A 14,227-nucleotide genomic window follows, 5' to 3' on the forward strand; every position below is an offset into this window, starting at 1 on the left:
TAGCCACCAAACAAACAGAAACCCCCCCCTACATGTTAAAATTCCTCACTTAAATACTTATGTATTGGCAAATGAAAAATAAACTCAGGCTTATGATTTATTTCACCATCTCCACTCTACCGTCTGCTAAGGTAAAATCGAGCACACGCTCCTGTTCTCGCAAGCCAAATGCGACTTGAGGGACCTCCCCGCTTCGCAACAGGGCGTCCAGCCAGGATGCTTCTCTTCCAGGGTTTACACCATGGTACCACAATCCTGTTTTATGCTCATGAGGGCAAACCCCATTCACAGGGTGAGCGTGGAGGAGGTTTGTGGGTCTGCCCGTGCCTGCTGTAGGACAGCGAGGAGAATTTGGGGTCAAAGAATCACCGGATGGTTTGTGTTTGAAGGGAATTTAAAGATCATCTAGTTCCAACCCCCTGCCATGGGCAGGGATGCCATGGGTTGCTTTGGACATTGGGAATTACGGACACATGGCCATGGGAGGAGAAGGCTTGCGCTGCTGGAAGAAGCACAGCCTCTTGCTGGCCTTTTGGCCATCGGAGCTGCATGTGGGATGGGTGGAAAAGCTTAAAAATCGTGAGCTGGGATGCAGTTGCTCGCACCAGCGCTGCTGGGAAGGTCTGACACGTTGCTTGTTTCAACCCACGGAAAAAAAAAATGGGTGTATTTGTCCCTGAACACCCATCCGTCAGCCTGTCAAGCTGTGATGACTTAGAAGAAAAAAAAAAGGATTTTTTAAATTTTATTTTGCTAAATGATGATTGACATTTTAAAAGGAATATTGTCAAAGCCACATGTCAAACAGCCTAATTGCCTTATCTGCGTGGCCCCTAATGACAAGTTAGACTATTACAGCTGAAAGAATTTTAAGCATCTAATAATTTACACATCATCACCTGGGCTATTTGCTTTCGGCACCTCACTAAGTGCAGATGAGGAGTGGAGCTGGTTGTGTTTCAAGGCGCTTTCACCTGTTTCCCTCAGTCCTGCGTCAGGACAGCGCAGCCCCAGGGGAAATCACAGCCTTCAGCAGAAGCCAGTTAAAATGTTGTGATGAAAATACGCACTTTTACATTAGGGCTTTTTTTTTTTCTTCTCCTCCAGTAACTGAATCTTTTTATTTTTTTAAGAGAACAACCAACGTGGGCTCTGCTTTTGGGTCAGGTCAGGGGTATCAACATCACTTTAATTCCAGTTTATAGCATTACGCATCATAAACAGATAATGCCTTCTCACTGAAACACCCAGGAAAGGAAGGATACTGGGTGGCGAATTGAAAGAGCAGGTCTGTCCCTAATGAGTGACAGCTGGCCTCATTTCATTGATTAGCTAATTGCTGTCACAGGTGTAGCAGGGCCGTATATGAGCCAGTGGGCTCCCAGCCTAGGCCCTTTGCTGGAGGGATGTGTTTTGGAGAGGGGCTGGGAAAGGTGGTGATCCCAGGTTTTCTCTTCCTGAGGGATTATTTTAGGGAGGGAATTGTTTTCTTTTTTTTCCTTTTTGTCTCATTTTAATGTAGCGCCTCCATTAAACCTCTGCCATGAAGCCTTTGTGCTCCCTGATGCTTCTGGCCCTGCTCCTGGCACTCTGTGTGTGGGGACCGGCTGCTGGCAGGCAGGGTCCCGGGGTGATACTACGGTCCCGCTGCGATGCTGCTGGCTGCAATGCTGCCCCGGGGGTGAGTGATGGGAAGGGGGGCTCAGTTCCTTGTAGGAAAATCACTTTTTGTGTGCATCTTATGAATCCCGCTCTCCTCTGCGTGGCCTCTATGGATTAAAGGGCAGCTGGGCATCGCTCGCTCTGTTTTGAGGGTGTTTTTGTACTGGTTGTGGCCTAATAGCATAAATTAGGCAATGCAACGGGAGGTAGGGAGTGGTAAATGTTTATTATCACATGGAAAAAATGAAGTGGCCTAGGGGCTTGGTCCTAGTGGATTTGATGCTTCCTTCTTATCGGGCTTGGGCTGGCATCTCTCTGAGCAGCATTACAGCACGGGCAGCGGTACTTGGGTCTGCAATAAGACACTATTTTCTTTATAGGCGTGTGGGTCCTCTCAGGAATATCAGAAGGTTAAACCAGGTAAGAGTTAATTCTCAGACCAGCTTTTTTTTTTTTAAGTTTTATTTAATTAGCCTGAGTAGATCCTCCCCAGAATTTGTTGGGTACCTCAAGCTATGGTGCGGAAAGCCAGGAGCAACAAGCCAGCCCCAGGGTGACGTGGGGAGGGAAGGGGACGTGACTGATGGGGAAGGGGAAAATCGATGCTCGTGTGGGAGATAACCTGCGCCGCTATCTTGCGGCTGCCAAACCCCAACCACCGAGCAGGACCCCGGAGGCAGGAGTGAGTGTGCTGTAGCAAATCACTGTTGGGCAGCAATTAAAACAAGTAGCAAAAGTTCAATCCAAACTCTAATTGTGCCCCTGTAGGGTAAACCTATTGCTGGCTCGTGGCTTTTCTAGTTTTGAAATAGTGTTTTTGGAAAATACCCTGTTTCTTCCTGCCTGAGGGAAGGTGTTTCCCACTTTGAGGGCTAAATTATCTATGGTGAGATGCTGATGTTGCTTGTTCTATCGAAGCTCTGAGGGCTTCTTGCTTGGCTGAACCCTTTAGAGCAAAGGGGGTGAAAATGCCTTCAGGAGAGCACTACCTCCCAGCTCTGCAGGTGTATAAACAAAAAAAACCTTTCCCGTTTGCTGAAACCAAGTGTAATAGCATGCTCGTCACTTCTGTAACTTGTCCTGATGTGGCAATTCCCTGAGCCTTTAGCTCGAGACCTAAATAGCCCAACCCTGCAGATGGGAACCCATCTCCATGGGGCAAGTGGCACCCAGTGTGTGGCTGTGCTGGGACCTCTGTGCTCCTGCATGGACATATGTTGGGGTTGGGGGTGGGGTGGGGGGGGACGGACAGACTTAAATCATGAGCTTTGATTCTCAGGTAGTAGCAGTGGGGGTACAGCCTGGCTCTCTGTGGGGCAGGAGGTGGTGGTGGCCAGGGCTTCTTCAGCTGCCCCCAGCACTCTGGAGCAGCACATACTGGTGGGGTGAGCACTGGTGGGGAGGAGTTCTGGGTTAGGCTGCTGGCAGATGTGGATGGAAACAGTCACTCGGGCTGGAAGGGATGTCCCTGGGCTGGTGTGTGGGTGCATGCTCAGGTGGTCCCCTGCCCTTCACCTCAGCACCTGACACAGGGTTGCTTGCATGTTCTCCTGCTGATGGGTTTGCACATTGCTTGGCAAATGGGAGTGGGAGGTAGCAAAATGGGGAGATAAGGGAGCTTGAAAATAATTTATGGGAGTAAGGACTAGTAACTCTGGGAACTGGAGACGGATGAGAACTTGAGGATGTTGCTTCTTTTCTTCCAGGGTCAGAGTCTCCTTGGATATCGGCATATGTGCCTGTAAGAAGATGCCACGGAGTCCTGAAGGACAAATATGGGGAGTTTTCTCCTCCAGCTTACCATGGTGATACCCCCATAAACTTTTGGTGCAACTGGACAATCTGGGCAGGCTCCAGAAAGCATATAATAATCTATATTCAGGGCTTTATCGCTAAGGAGGGTTGCAGCAAAAATGAGGACAAAATCCTATTTGAAGGAGTTTCTTCACTGGTGGAAAACAGTGTGGTTTATGCTTGCTGGAAAAAGGAGACGCATGTTTTTGCCACCTTTGCTCAGGCTGTCCATGTTGTGTTGCTGAAGAGATACTTGCCAAACTGCAGGGAGACGCAATTTAAAGGGAAGTACTACATCTTCCAAGACCAGGAAGGTGAATCTTCCTCCAAAGACAATGTGATTTCTGAAACTTCTGCTCCAAAATTGCGAAAGCAAGATAGTGTTTTTCAGTCTGGATGGGCTGAAGACCTTAAAGATGTGCTGGGCTTTGTGACCACACGTAGCACTGTGACCCTTGGCAAGACCACTGTGTTGAGTGGTGGGTCCCTGGGGGGAAGAGGGAGCACATTGGGTACTATGGCTGTTGGAAGTCCTCTTGAGCTTGTCCCATATGAAGGTGCAAGGACACAGCTCTGGCAAACAAAAGCTCCTTGTGTGCTGGGGTCTGAGCTGCGAGGAGGTCTGAGACACTGCGAGGAACCTCAAGGCAGAGGAGCCCCTGGGGGCATAATCCCCACTGCAGCACAGGATACCTGGGGTCAGAGTCTCTCTGTAAGCGGGGACATCACTGCGGGGTTTGGTTATACGCACAAGCTTTCAAGTATGCTTTCAGAAACTCCTTTGCTCGGTGCCTCGCGGGTAGCAGAGCCTTTTTTGCAGCCGGTAGGTGTGGGTCTGGAGAACAGGCAGTCTGTCCTGCACCCTACCCTGAGGCCAAAAGATCTGGGAGACCTACAATTTAGTATTAAACCAACACACACGAGTTCCGTGGACCTGGCTGCACACTTGCAGTTTTTGTCCCCTGGCAGAAGAGAAAGCAAAGAGCGCATGGATACAGCCACGTACCGAGGGTTCAGCACAGTCAGTTCAGAGAAGGATGAAAGCCATCCCCAGTTGAGTGTCTTGGCTGATGGCACAGCGAGCGGTGATGCTGATAGCCTTGCAAAGAGCCTGATGCCCAGCCTGAGTAGCCCGTATGAAGTGGTAAACGGGGACCACTCCCATCTGCTACCTGAGAGAAGTCAAAGGTACCAAAGTAGTTCTGGGGCTTTGTCCATGACTCCACCTGAATTAGGAACAACTGGTCTCCGACATACAAAGCTCATGGGTATTTCATCCCCAGAATGTTTTAGGGGAGCTGTTGAGGGGAAAACAGTGTTGCATCCCACAGCAACACGGAACATCCTCCAAGAGCATCCTCATTTGTGTGGCCAGAGCAGTAATGTCCTGCATTCAGCCTCTGCAGACCCTGGGAGCCTTCCCCAAAATGCCCAAGCACATGATGGTCTGGATGCTGAGAAAGCTCATGCATCTTCCTTGAGTGTAAAAAGCTGCCACCACCCAAGTGACAGAGCTGCACAGCTGAGGTTGGTAATACCCCCTTTGCCAACAGGGCTGAAGCATTTTCCCACAGCCACGTCCACCCTAGGGACAGAAACAACCTCCACGCTGGTGGTCTCCTGCACAGAACCTGTTCCTGCAGACTTCGGCTCTAGTCATTTCACCCCTGAAGTATCTCTTCCTCCAGAAGTGGGGCCCATGTCCAGGGTCATCTTCTCTCCACCAGCTGCTTTGGATGTGGACCCTGTCAGCCTCAGGCGAAGGACAGGCATCGCACTGGCTACCCCAGGAGAACAGGAGATGGTCTCCCCTTCACTGCCATCAGTAGCCCCTGAACTGGGCACAGATGGGTCCTCTGGACACCTTGGTCCTGGGATGCAAAAGCTGTTGCTAGGTGAGGCAGGTAGCCAGCGAGGAGAAACCTCAGACTCCATGGGCTCAACGGCCAGGGGTCCCTCCTCAGCTTCTGTCACTGGCCCAAAGCCTGGTGTGGGGCTTCCTCGGCCTGAGGACCATGTGAGCACTGGTGCTGGGGTGGCACCAGCTTCCCTGCCTGGCACCTGGGGGGCTAGGAAAGAGGAGCATGTGGTGCCTGTGCAGCATCAGGGAACAGCTGCTAGAGACAAAATGGCTTCTGCCTCCATCCTCAGGGGATTTAAAATGCAGAAAACAACTGACGCTCTCCGAGTGGGTGCAGGAGAGCAGAGAAATGACTCCTCCAGTACTGCACACCCTGTTCCTCCTGTGGCCCATCAGGGAGAAACTGCATTGAAAGGCCAAAAGCCTCAGGAGCCCTCTGATGATCCTGTCTCCAGAAACACCCAGATCCCCGGAGGACAGCAACAGAAACATGCTGGTAGGTCTCCCACTACTTCATATATGGTTGTAAACTATCTTTAGAAGGCAGAAGTAATTGGTGGGGGCAAGGATGAGGCTGTGTCTATCACCTGCACTTCAAGCCCAGCAAGCATAGCCCTGGCTGTCTGGGGAGGGGAAGGTTTCCAATAAGTGGTCTTCTTCTTGAAACCTCTGTTGGAAGCAAAGCTATGTAATTCAAGCTGCTGAAGGCTGGATGGGTTGCAAAGGGCCAGATCCCAGCAGAGAAGCTGGGGCCTGGGATCAGCTCCCATTGCAGAGCTGAGACATGACTCTGGGGGCTGAAACTATAGAAATCATGCAGCAGGAGAAGGTTTTTAAATGGGTCTCTTTAGGAGTGCTGTGAACTGCCACTGGAAGTGCTGATGTCCGTGTCTTGGAGTGTACAAGAACCATTGACTATGCATTTCCTTTCCAATGTGTCAGAGCTAGGACCTCCTTGGACAATGGAGTACTTCCCCATCAGCAGCTGCCACCTCATCTTTCGGGATGAGTCTGGGATGTTTTACCTGCCGCTGCATGCCGACATTAAAACCAACATCTGGTGCAACTGGACCATCTGGGCAGGCCCCCAGAAGCACGTTGTCATCTACGTCCAGGGCTTCCAGGGGAGCGAAGGCTGTGGCAAGAACCAGGACAAGATAATCTTCCAGGGGGTCTCATCAAGTGTGGAAACCAAAGTGGTGTATGCCTGTCACAACCAAGGTACTCTGATCTTCGCTACGCAAGCTACTGCGGTCCATGTATTGTTTATATCGGGGAGTGGTTCCCTAAGCCATGAATACGGACATTTTAAAGGACAGTATTATGTATTCAGAGACTCTGAAACTGTGGGCTCTTCAGATGATACCACAGCTCCCCAAAAGCCTGTCCAGGAGGTCTCCAAAAAAGAGAGATGGAGGACAGCGGTAACAAAAGGTTTATTGCCCATGCTGAGAACCTCTCCAGGCCCATCAGGTGCACTTGCTGGTGGCAGGATCCAGCCTGAGCTTGTGAGACCAGATGAAAAGACTCAACACCCTCCCAATCTTATGGAAGATGCTCAGTCTGGTGCTAACTTGAACAAGCTTGACCTGAATGAGTGTGGTCAGCTGTGGGATGAAACAGAGATGGAAAGGAGCCTTAAGGATGGTGGCACTGAAGGCAGAGAAGCTAAGGATGATGTGTTGGCAGAGCCATCTCCAGCTAGGCAAGATGCTGAGCATAAAGACGAACTGTCCCCTTTGAAGATTGCGAAGGGGGATGTAGAGCTTGTGTCCGCTTTGGTCACTGTAGCCTCATGCTCCTCAAAGGTGCCCAGCAGCAATGTACGTCTCTCTCCCAAATCATCTAGCCTGGATCAGGCCAGCAACAGGCTGTCAGAAGAAGTGGTTGCTGCTGCACATAGCACACAGACACCAGTGCTGGAAGAGCCACCGCTAAACACAAATATAAAGCCTTCTCCTCTCTACCCCTCTCCTGGTGTGACTGCTGGAGATGTGGTGTCTCCAGGAGAAAGGAATGAAGAGCTCTTTGGTAAGGCGTTTTGTGTTATTTGTGGCTGAACTGATGCCCAACACTGAGCAATATCCATTTCCAGTGATGCAGTGCTCTGTTAAGAGAGGTTTTATTTGTAGACATGGCTAATAACCTTCAGTTGGTCCATATGGTAGCACTCTTGACTCCTATATCCAAGGAAGGTGGTACTTGAGAAGACATAGGGTTATCTGTTGTACCATGGGCATCTATGGGCTGATGCTCCTCTTAACAGGGAGAGGCTGGCTCCTAATCCAAGTGCTCTGAATTATCCATGGAGGAGCCAGCCTCTCAGCTGCAATTTCACACCCAAAGCAGCCTATGAATGCCCATCTTGCTGTTAAACACCTCTAGCTTGTGTTGATTCCCATGGCTGTAGCCTGCCATGGTGCCCCTAGCCATGATAACCGAGTTTGAACTCCAGAAGTTAGAGGGAAAAGCCGGGGGGGAAAAGGCTTTTGTCTCCTAAGGAAGTTTAGATTTGACGGTAGACTTCTTTCACAGAAATATTTAGCCACTGATAGTATTAATTTTTGCCTGAAGGTAGAAGAGAATTGGTCTTTCCTCCCTTCATTGTAGATGAGGGGAAGAGTTTGTTTAGCTCTTTTGCAGTTGCTGGCACCTAACACACAAGCTGCTTTGCCCTGCTGGGGTCCAAGGCAGCTCTGTTGTAGGAGCTCTGGTGGCTTCACAGGGATAACATTTCATCTGCTTCCAGAAATAGAGATGGGGTTTATTGGGGTGATATCTTTCTAAAGAGTGCTTCTCACTGTAGAGAAGAGTAGATTGCATTTAGAGCTCGATATTTAATTTCAGTATAAGGACTATAGGAGGGAGCTGGCACACACCATTCTTCTTGCAAAGTGACACATAGCTAATGTATTTTATCCTCCCCCCCCCCCCCCGCCCTTGAAGTTAGCAGCCTGATTCTTTCCCTTGCTCTGACAGATCTGGTTTCTGCCCTGTGGTCTCTGGAGAATGACACAGCCCTGCGGTCCCAGCACCACCCCGGAGGTGAGCCGTGCAAAGAGTTAAGCATGTCTTAAAACAGTGCCCCAAGTTCAGTGTGCTGATAGGTGTTGTGCGTGGACTTCACCTGCTCCTTAAGTTTAGGAAGCAGTGGAGGGTGCTTCTGAGTAGTAACCGCTTTGAAGATTTTAATTTTTAAGCTATCACTGCAACCCCGCAGTTGTGCTTTGGCCACTTTGTCCTTACCCTGAGTTCACGTGCTAAAGCTGACGTAAATGCTGGCTTGTTTGAGTTCAAGCATTACTTGTTGGCTGTTTAAAGAAGATTTTTCTAAGGTGAATGAGTCTGAAGGTGCCTCAATTCCTACAATATACCCAATGGGTGTCTCATGACTACCTGGCTCAGAAACCTGCAGGAGTCCTGCTCATCAGGCTGAGGAGAGAAGCAAAACCCCCTTATGGGAGCATTATCAACTGAGCAGCACAATGCTGGGCTCGTGTGGCAGAGCAAGCCACAGAAACAGCTTGCAAAAAGGAGTTGACACAGAAGGAGCCTGAGTCTTGAATAGGGGAAATATTGTTGAATAAATAGGCTTTAAACGGCAGACTCTGGCAAATCTGTGCCAGCCTGGGTTCAGCCAGACCGCAGCAGTTTATCTAAGCTGATCCTAAACTGAGATGGGCGAGAGAAATGGGCTTTTAGACTCCATCACAAATTATGATGATACTTTTGGGAAAGAGAATGGCTAAAGAAATGTGAGTGCAATCGGATGTACATTAATGCTGTGTATACTTTTTGCTTAAAAATCAATTTCCCTGTTCAGCACTGAGCATTAGCTAAGGTTTGTTTTCCCCTGTTGTTACCCAACAACTTCTTTGACCTGATGCACGGCCTCTGGGAATCCCCATGTGGCACTGATTTACACAAGCGTGTCCTCGTGGAGCTGTTCTGCTAGTGTCGATGTTTAAGGACTAGCTCATTTAAGGAGCCTGTTTGTGTTATGTGGACTTAAACATGGCAGAATCTTGTGTCTTCTGCTAGATGTGCTGTTTGAAGTAGCTATTGAAATCAAACCCAAGGACTGGATTCCTCATGGTGGAAGTGAGCTCCCAAAGGGTTTTCTTGAATCTATGAAGAATCATGTAAGTCTGGGCACAGGGAGGAGGAGGGGAAAAAAACCAAACATGATGTCCTGTATCTTCAACTAGAAGGGACCATGTTGTACCCTTCATTCCAGGGATTTTCTGTTAAAGCCACATGATGAGCCAGCATATGAGTACCTTGTGCTGGTCATCATCTGAGGCCAGTGCCGATGCCCTGGCAGGGTGCCCAGCTGCGGTGGCACGCATTTAGCTGCTGCAGCCCTTCAGAGACCACGCCATCACAAGGCAGCAGAATAGTGCTGCAGAGACAGGGACACAACCGACCGAGGGTTGTAACTCACCTTGGGAAATGGGGCAGCTTGTAGCCAGGGCCTAAAAGGGGGCAAGTGTCTGAGCATCTGCTTTCAGGGCTGCACCTCAATTTCTTTTCTGGGACACAAACTGGAGCAGGTGCAGGGTTCAGCCTGCTGCCTAGTCTAGAAAGCTGCTATCTGGAATGGTTTAGCACCAAAACATTTACCTGGGGCTACTATTGCTTTTCCTTTTCCCAAATCACCTTGTGTGTTTGTGAGGGTTGAGCTGAAGCTAAGCAGGTGGGAGCAATTAGTATTCGCCTAGAGAAAAGGCTCAGAGCACTGGGCTATGGGACATCTAATATGTCCTGAGTGGTTTGTGAAGGGGAAGAACAAGGTGGGGAGGTAGACTGAGATAAGAAACTGTTTGCTGCCATGCTCCTGCCCATCAAACATCAAACCAGCACTGGTCACTCTCTTGCTTTGCAGATCCAGGAGAACCTGAAACTTTCTGCCAACAGAGTCAATGAAATAAAGTTAAAAGAAATCAAAAGGTATGCTTACTGCTGTGCTGGCTTGGCAGGTGACTCTGCTATATAACCTGTAATATTTCTTGGATAGCAGTGGCTTGGCTTCTCATTCTCCTTCCCCAGGCAGAGGCCCTGCCTTGCTTCTCTCCTGTGATCTGTAACTTGCGCTGAAGGTAGAGGAAAGCTGTTGAAAATTGATGTTTAGTGCTGGCTAGGACCTTTATAGGTCTAAGATGTATTTAAACTCTGGAGAAAATGAGGATCCCCACACTTGCAGTGGTGTCTGATGGAGAAAGGTAGGAGCTGTCAGCAAGGTCCTTGCCACACTTCATTGAGGCTGGCCTGGGGCTGCAGATTGCCACTACACCTTGCTTTATGCGAATATCTAGTCACTTCAGCCTAGCTCCATGTGAGAAGCCATTACCGGGCTTTCCTTTTTCCCTTGGTCCAAGTGCAAAGCTGCCTCTTATCACAAATACTCTTTGCAAGAGCCTTGCAGCACCACGATCTGATACAAGTGGGTGGAAGGTCTAAATGGGCTTTCAGAGCTGGGCTTGGGGGGGTGGTGCTTTCCTCCCACCTCACCCTGGGCTCTCCCCTGCCCGCAGGACGCGCGATGCCAACCTGCTGCTCACCTTCTGGCTGCACCTGAAGCCGGAGGAGAGAAATGTGTCTCTGCTCCTGCGCTCCCAGCTGGAGGAGCTGCTTGGCACCTCGGTAGGGGTGGAGAAGCTGCAGCTTGTGTCACTGTTTGTGGAAGGTGGGTGCTTCACTTTTCTCTGGTGTAAACCCCTTTTTTTTGCCAAGCCTGACTCAACTTACAGCACTTATTTTCCCCATTACAGATGTGAACGAGTGCAGAGCTGGGGTCGGGCTATGCGGGGAGGAGGCAGAGTGCTTCAACGGTGTGGGCACGTATCTCTGTCGCTGCAAAAAGGACTATGAAGATCATTCTCCCACTAAGTCCGGCACCCTCTGCATCCCCGCTCCCCGATCAGGTAGAGAACAAAGTAGCGGCTCTGCTTTCTCCTGTGGCTGAGTGTTTTTTCATGTGGGCGAGTGCAGCATCGCTCTTGCCATGTGGAACCTGGAGTGAGCGCATCAGGGGAAGGGGCTCTCTCCTTGACTGGGGTCCTACCAGCTGTGCCTCTGCTAATGTGCATTGTATGTGATGCTTAATGGCTCTGCTACAGGAGTGGTGGCTTTAGATGTCTGGGCCTGCTGTGGGAAGGAGATATGATACCTTTGCAAGGCAATTCACAGCTGGTTGTCCCCTTAAGTTTCCTCCTTTGGTGTTAGGAGCTCTTCTCTGGGAGTTGTGTTCAGATATGAACACACTTGGAGGCACTTCTGGAAGCTGAGGGGAGGGAGGAAGAGTAAGGTATCTAAGTCAGGAGGAGAGCCTTGTACTCAAAGGATAAACAGCCTTTCCCGGATTCCAAAGGCATCAGCTTTCAGAGGTTAGCCTAGATAGGCATCCAAGGGGTGACCTGCATCACTTAACCGTGTCAGGTTAAAGTATCGCTGTTTGTTGGGTGTAACTCAATGTGACATCTCTGCTCCCAAAGGCTCTCCTGTGCCTGAAAGTTTTAGGGAGTGCTGCTACTTCTGGGCTCCTTATCAATGTATATAAATACCTGAAGGGAGGGTGGAAAGAAGACAGGGCCAGGCTCTTCTCAGTGGTACCCACTGACTGGACCAGAGGCAGTGGGCACAAAGGTGTTCCCTCTGAACATCAGGAAACGCTTATTTTGCTGTGAGGGTGACTGAGCACCCACATAGGTTGCCTAGGGAGGTTGTGCAGTCTCCATCCTTGGAGATATTCAAAAACTGTCTAGACTTGATCCTGGCAAACTGTCTCTAGGTGGCCCTGCTTGAGCAGGTGGGTTGGACCAGATGACCTTCAGAGGTCCCTTCCCACCTTAGCCCCTCTGTGATTCCCCCCTCCCTGCTCAAGGGAGGCTGTGGATGGAAAAATCTTGGTAGAGTTCATGCTCCCTGGTAGCCAGTGGGTTGATGTGACAGCCAGCACCTGAACCTGGAGCATTTAACAGGTGTTGAAATACTGGTAACCACCCATGGTGTTTGCTGCAGTGCTCTGCTCACTGGCTGTGTTAGCACTGCCAAGTATAACCTCTCCATGAGGCTTAACCTCTCGCTCCCCAGCCTGCTACTTTCCCTGCATCAGGGTTACAACTTAGCACATGTGAGCCTTTATTCCCCCAGATCTTCTGCACCTTCTGGCCTCAGCTGCTTGGAGCTTGTTGCTGTGGTCAAGGGTGATCTATGAGTTACCTCTGCTGTACCTGATGTGATCGGCAAACTTGGTCACTCCTTGGAGTGATGCTGTGTAGATCTTGGTGAGAAAGACATTGATGTTCCTGGTGTTTACCCCAGTGCTCCCTTGACATATTTGACACAAGGCTAAGCAGATGGCATGTGGTGCTTGACTATAATCGTAGCCAGCTAATCAAATCTCAGAGTAATGGGGCCTTCCGGCCTGAAAAACACTGATATTCTGCCATATGTACTCAAAACACTGCTGCTACTTTACCAAAACGTACTTCTCAACCCTGCAACGCTGGAAGTGGCTTAAACCTGAAGGTGAGCTTGCAGCCGAACTGCATTTCTCATCCATCCTCTCGGCTCCAAATTGATTAACCAGTTATGCAGTCTAAGCCTGTCCAGAAGAGATGGATATGGTGTTATATTCATAGATAAATGATTTTATAAATGCATATCTAACTCTTGGGTCAAGGAGTGGGTCCCTTCAGGTCTGGATGGGAATGGTAGCAGGTCTTCTAGCCTCCATGTAGCTACATGTGTGTTTAGCAATGGCTTTGCTCTATTGAGGCTCTCCTGGGGTAGTACCAGCCCTGTGCTGCTCCTGCAGGCTGGCTCTTGGTCTAAATATTTCTTTGGGGTGGAGTTTTGGGAGAGATGCTGGACCACCTGGAGGTGGCTGTGTGGGTTTCTGGAGGGCAGCAGGGGAGATGTTAACCCTCCTTAAGGAGCACCCACAGCTCCAGATCTCACCCCCAAGCACTGCAGTCATAATGTGGGGGACATGGGGGACTTTAAGAACAGTGGGGGGCGTCACTAGGGCAAGCAGGACAAGGCCATGGCCCTTCTCTTGCAGGGATCGGCTTCTTCCTCCGCCATGCTGACATCCTGGTGGGGGCAGCCATCACGGCTGGCCTGGTGATGCTGGTAGCTGCAGGAGCCCTGTGCAGGGCAGCCAGGTGGAGACAGCGCCCCAGGAGGAACCCAAACCCTGAGGAGCCGTCAGTGAGGGCTGTGGAGGAGCCAGCAATGGAGCTGCACGACCTGGGGGAGTGCCTGCGGCTCGACCCCTTCCAGCTGAAGCTGCGGGCCAGGCCCCCCGAGTGGCTGTGGGGTGCCCGTGTCCATGCTGGCCAGGCCTACCGGGTTTTCCTGGAGCAGACCCCCCACTCTGAGGGGGTCCCCCAAATCCAGTGAGCTGCACAGTCAGTCCTCCCTTCCCTGGCCCACACAAGCCACTGGCTGTGCAAACACTTCCCATTTGTTTTATGGACCACAAATACCCCACAGTCTTTCTTGTCATTTAAATTATTATTTTTTTTTAATGCTTGCTCAGCTTGGGAAGCAAAGTGCTTGCTCCACACTGCCAAATGTCTTCTCCCAACTTGCCCCCTCAGTGCATTGAAATTAAACACTTTTTTATTTATGGAAAAAAAGGAAATAAGATGTTTTGGTGCTTAATTTAAGAGATTAAAGATTACTCTTTTCCCTGGGCACGGTGCTGCAGAGCTCTACAGGAAGCCTTGAGGATGTCGGGCGGCTTCTTGCAGCCTGGCTGAGAATCACACCCAGGGCTTAACTTTAAACTTTCTGGGGAGAATCCTGGCCAGGTTATGGCATATGGATCCCCTGCACTGAGTGATGGGGACAGCAATTTTTGGTGCTTGTGTGAGTGTTGGTTATTGAGATGCTGACTGCAAA

The 14,227-nt window shown here is 50.1% G+C and overlaps 1 protein-coding gene across 1 annotated transcript; it reads left to right on the forward strand.

Annotated features, from left to right (window-relative positions):
• Window positions 1-947: 947 nt before the first annotated feature.
• Window positions 948-13,970, forward strand: LOC141740024 (uncharacterized). Its single transcript, XM_074578221.1, has 10 exons — window positions 948-1,681; window positions 2,043-2,082; window positions 3,369-5,813; window positions 6,260-7,348; window positions 8,297-8,362; window positions 9,359-9,459; window positions 10,203-10,267; window positions 10,852-11,003; window positions 11,089-11,241; window positions 13,383-13,970. The coding sequence occupies exons 1-10, from the start codon at window positions 1,544-1,546 to the stop codon at window positions 13,721-13,723; spliced, it is 4,590 nt and encodes a 1,529-aa protein (XP_074434322.1). The 5' UTR covers window positions 948-1,543; the 3' UTR covers window positions 13,724-13,970.
• Window positions 13,971-14,227: the final 257 nt, after the last annotated feature.

The sequence above is a fragment of the Larus michahellis genome, chromosome 3 (assembly GCF_964199755.1).
Source record: "Larus michahellis chromosome 3, bLarMic1.1, whole genome shotgun sequence".
Lineage (NCBI taxonomy): Eukaryota > Metazoa > Chordata > Aves > Charadriiformes > Laridae > Larus > Larus michahellis.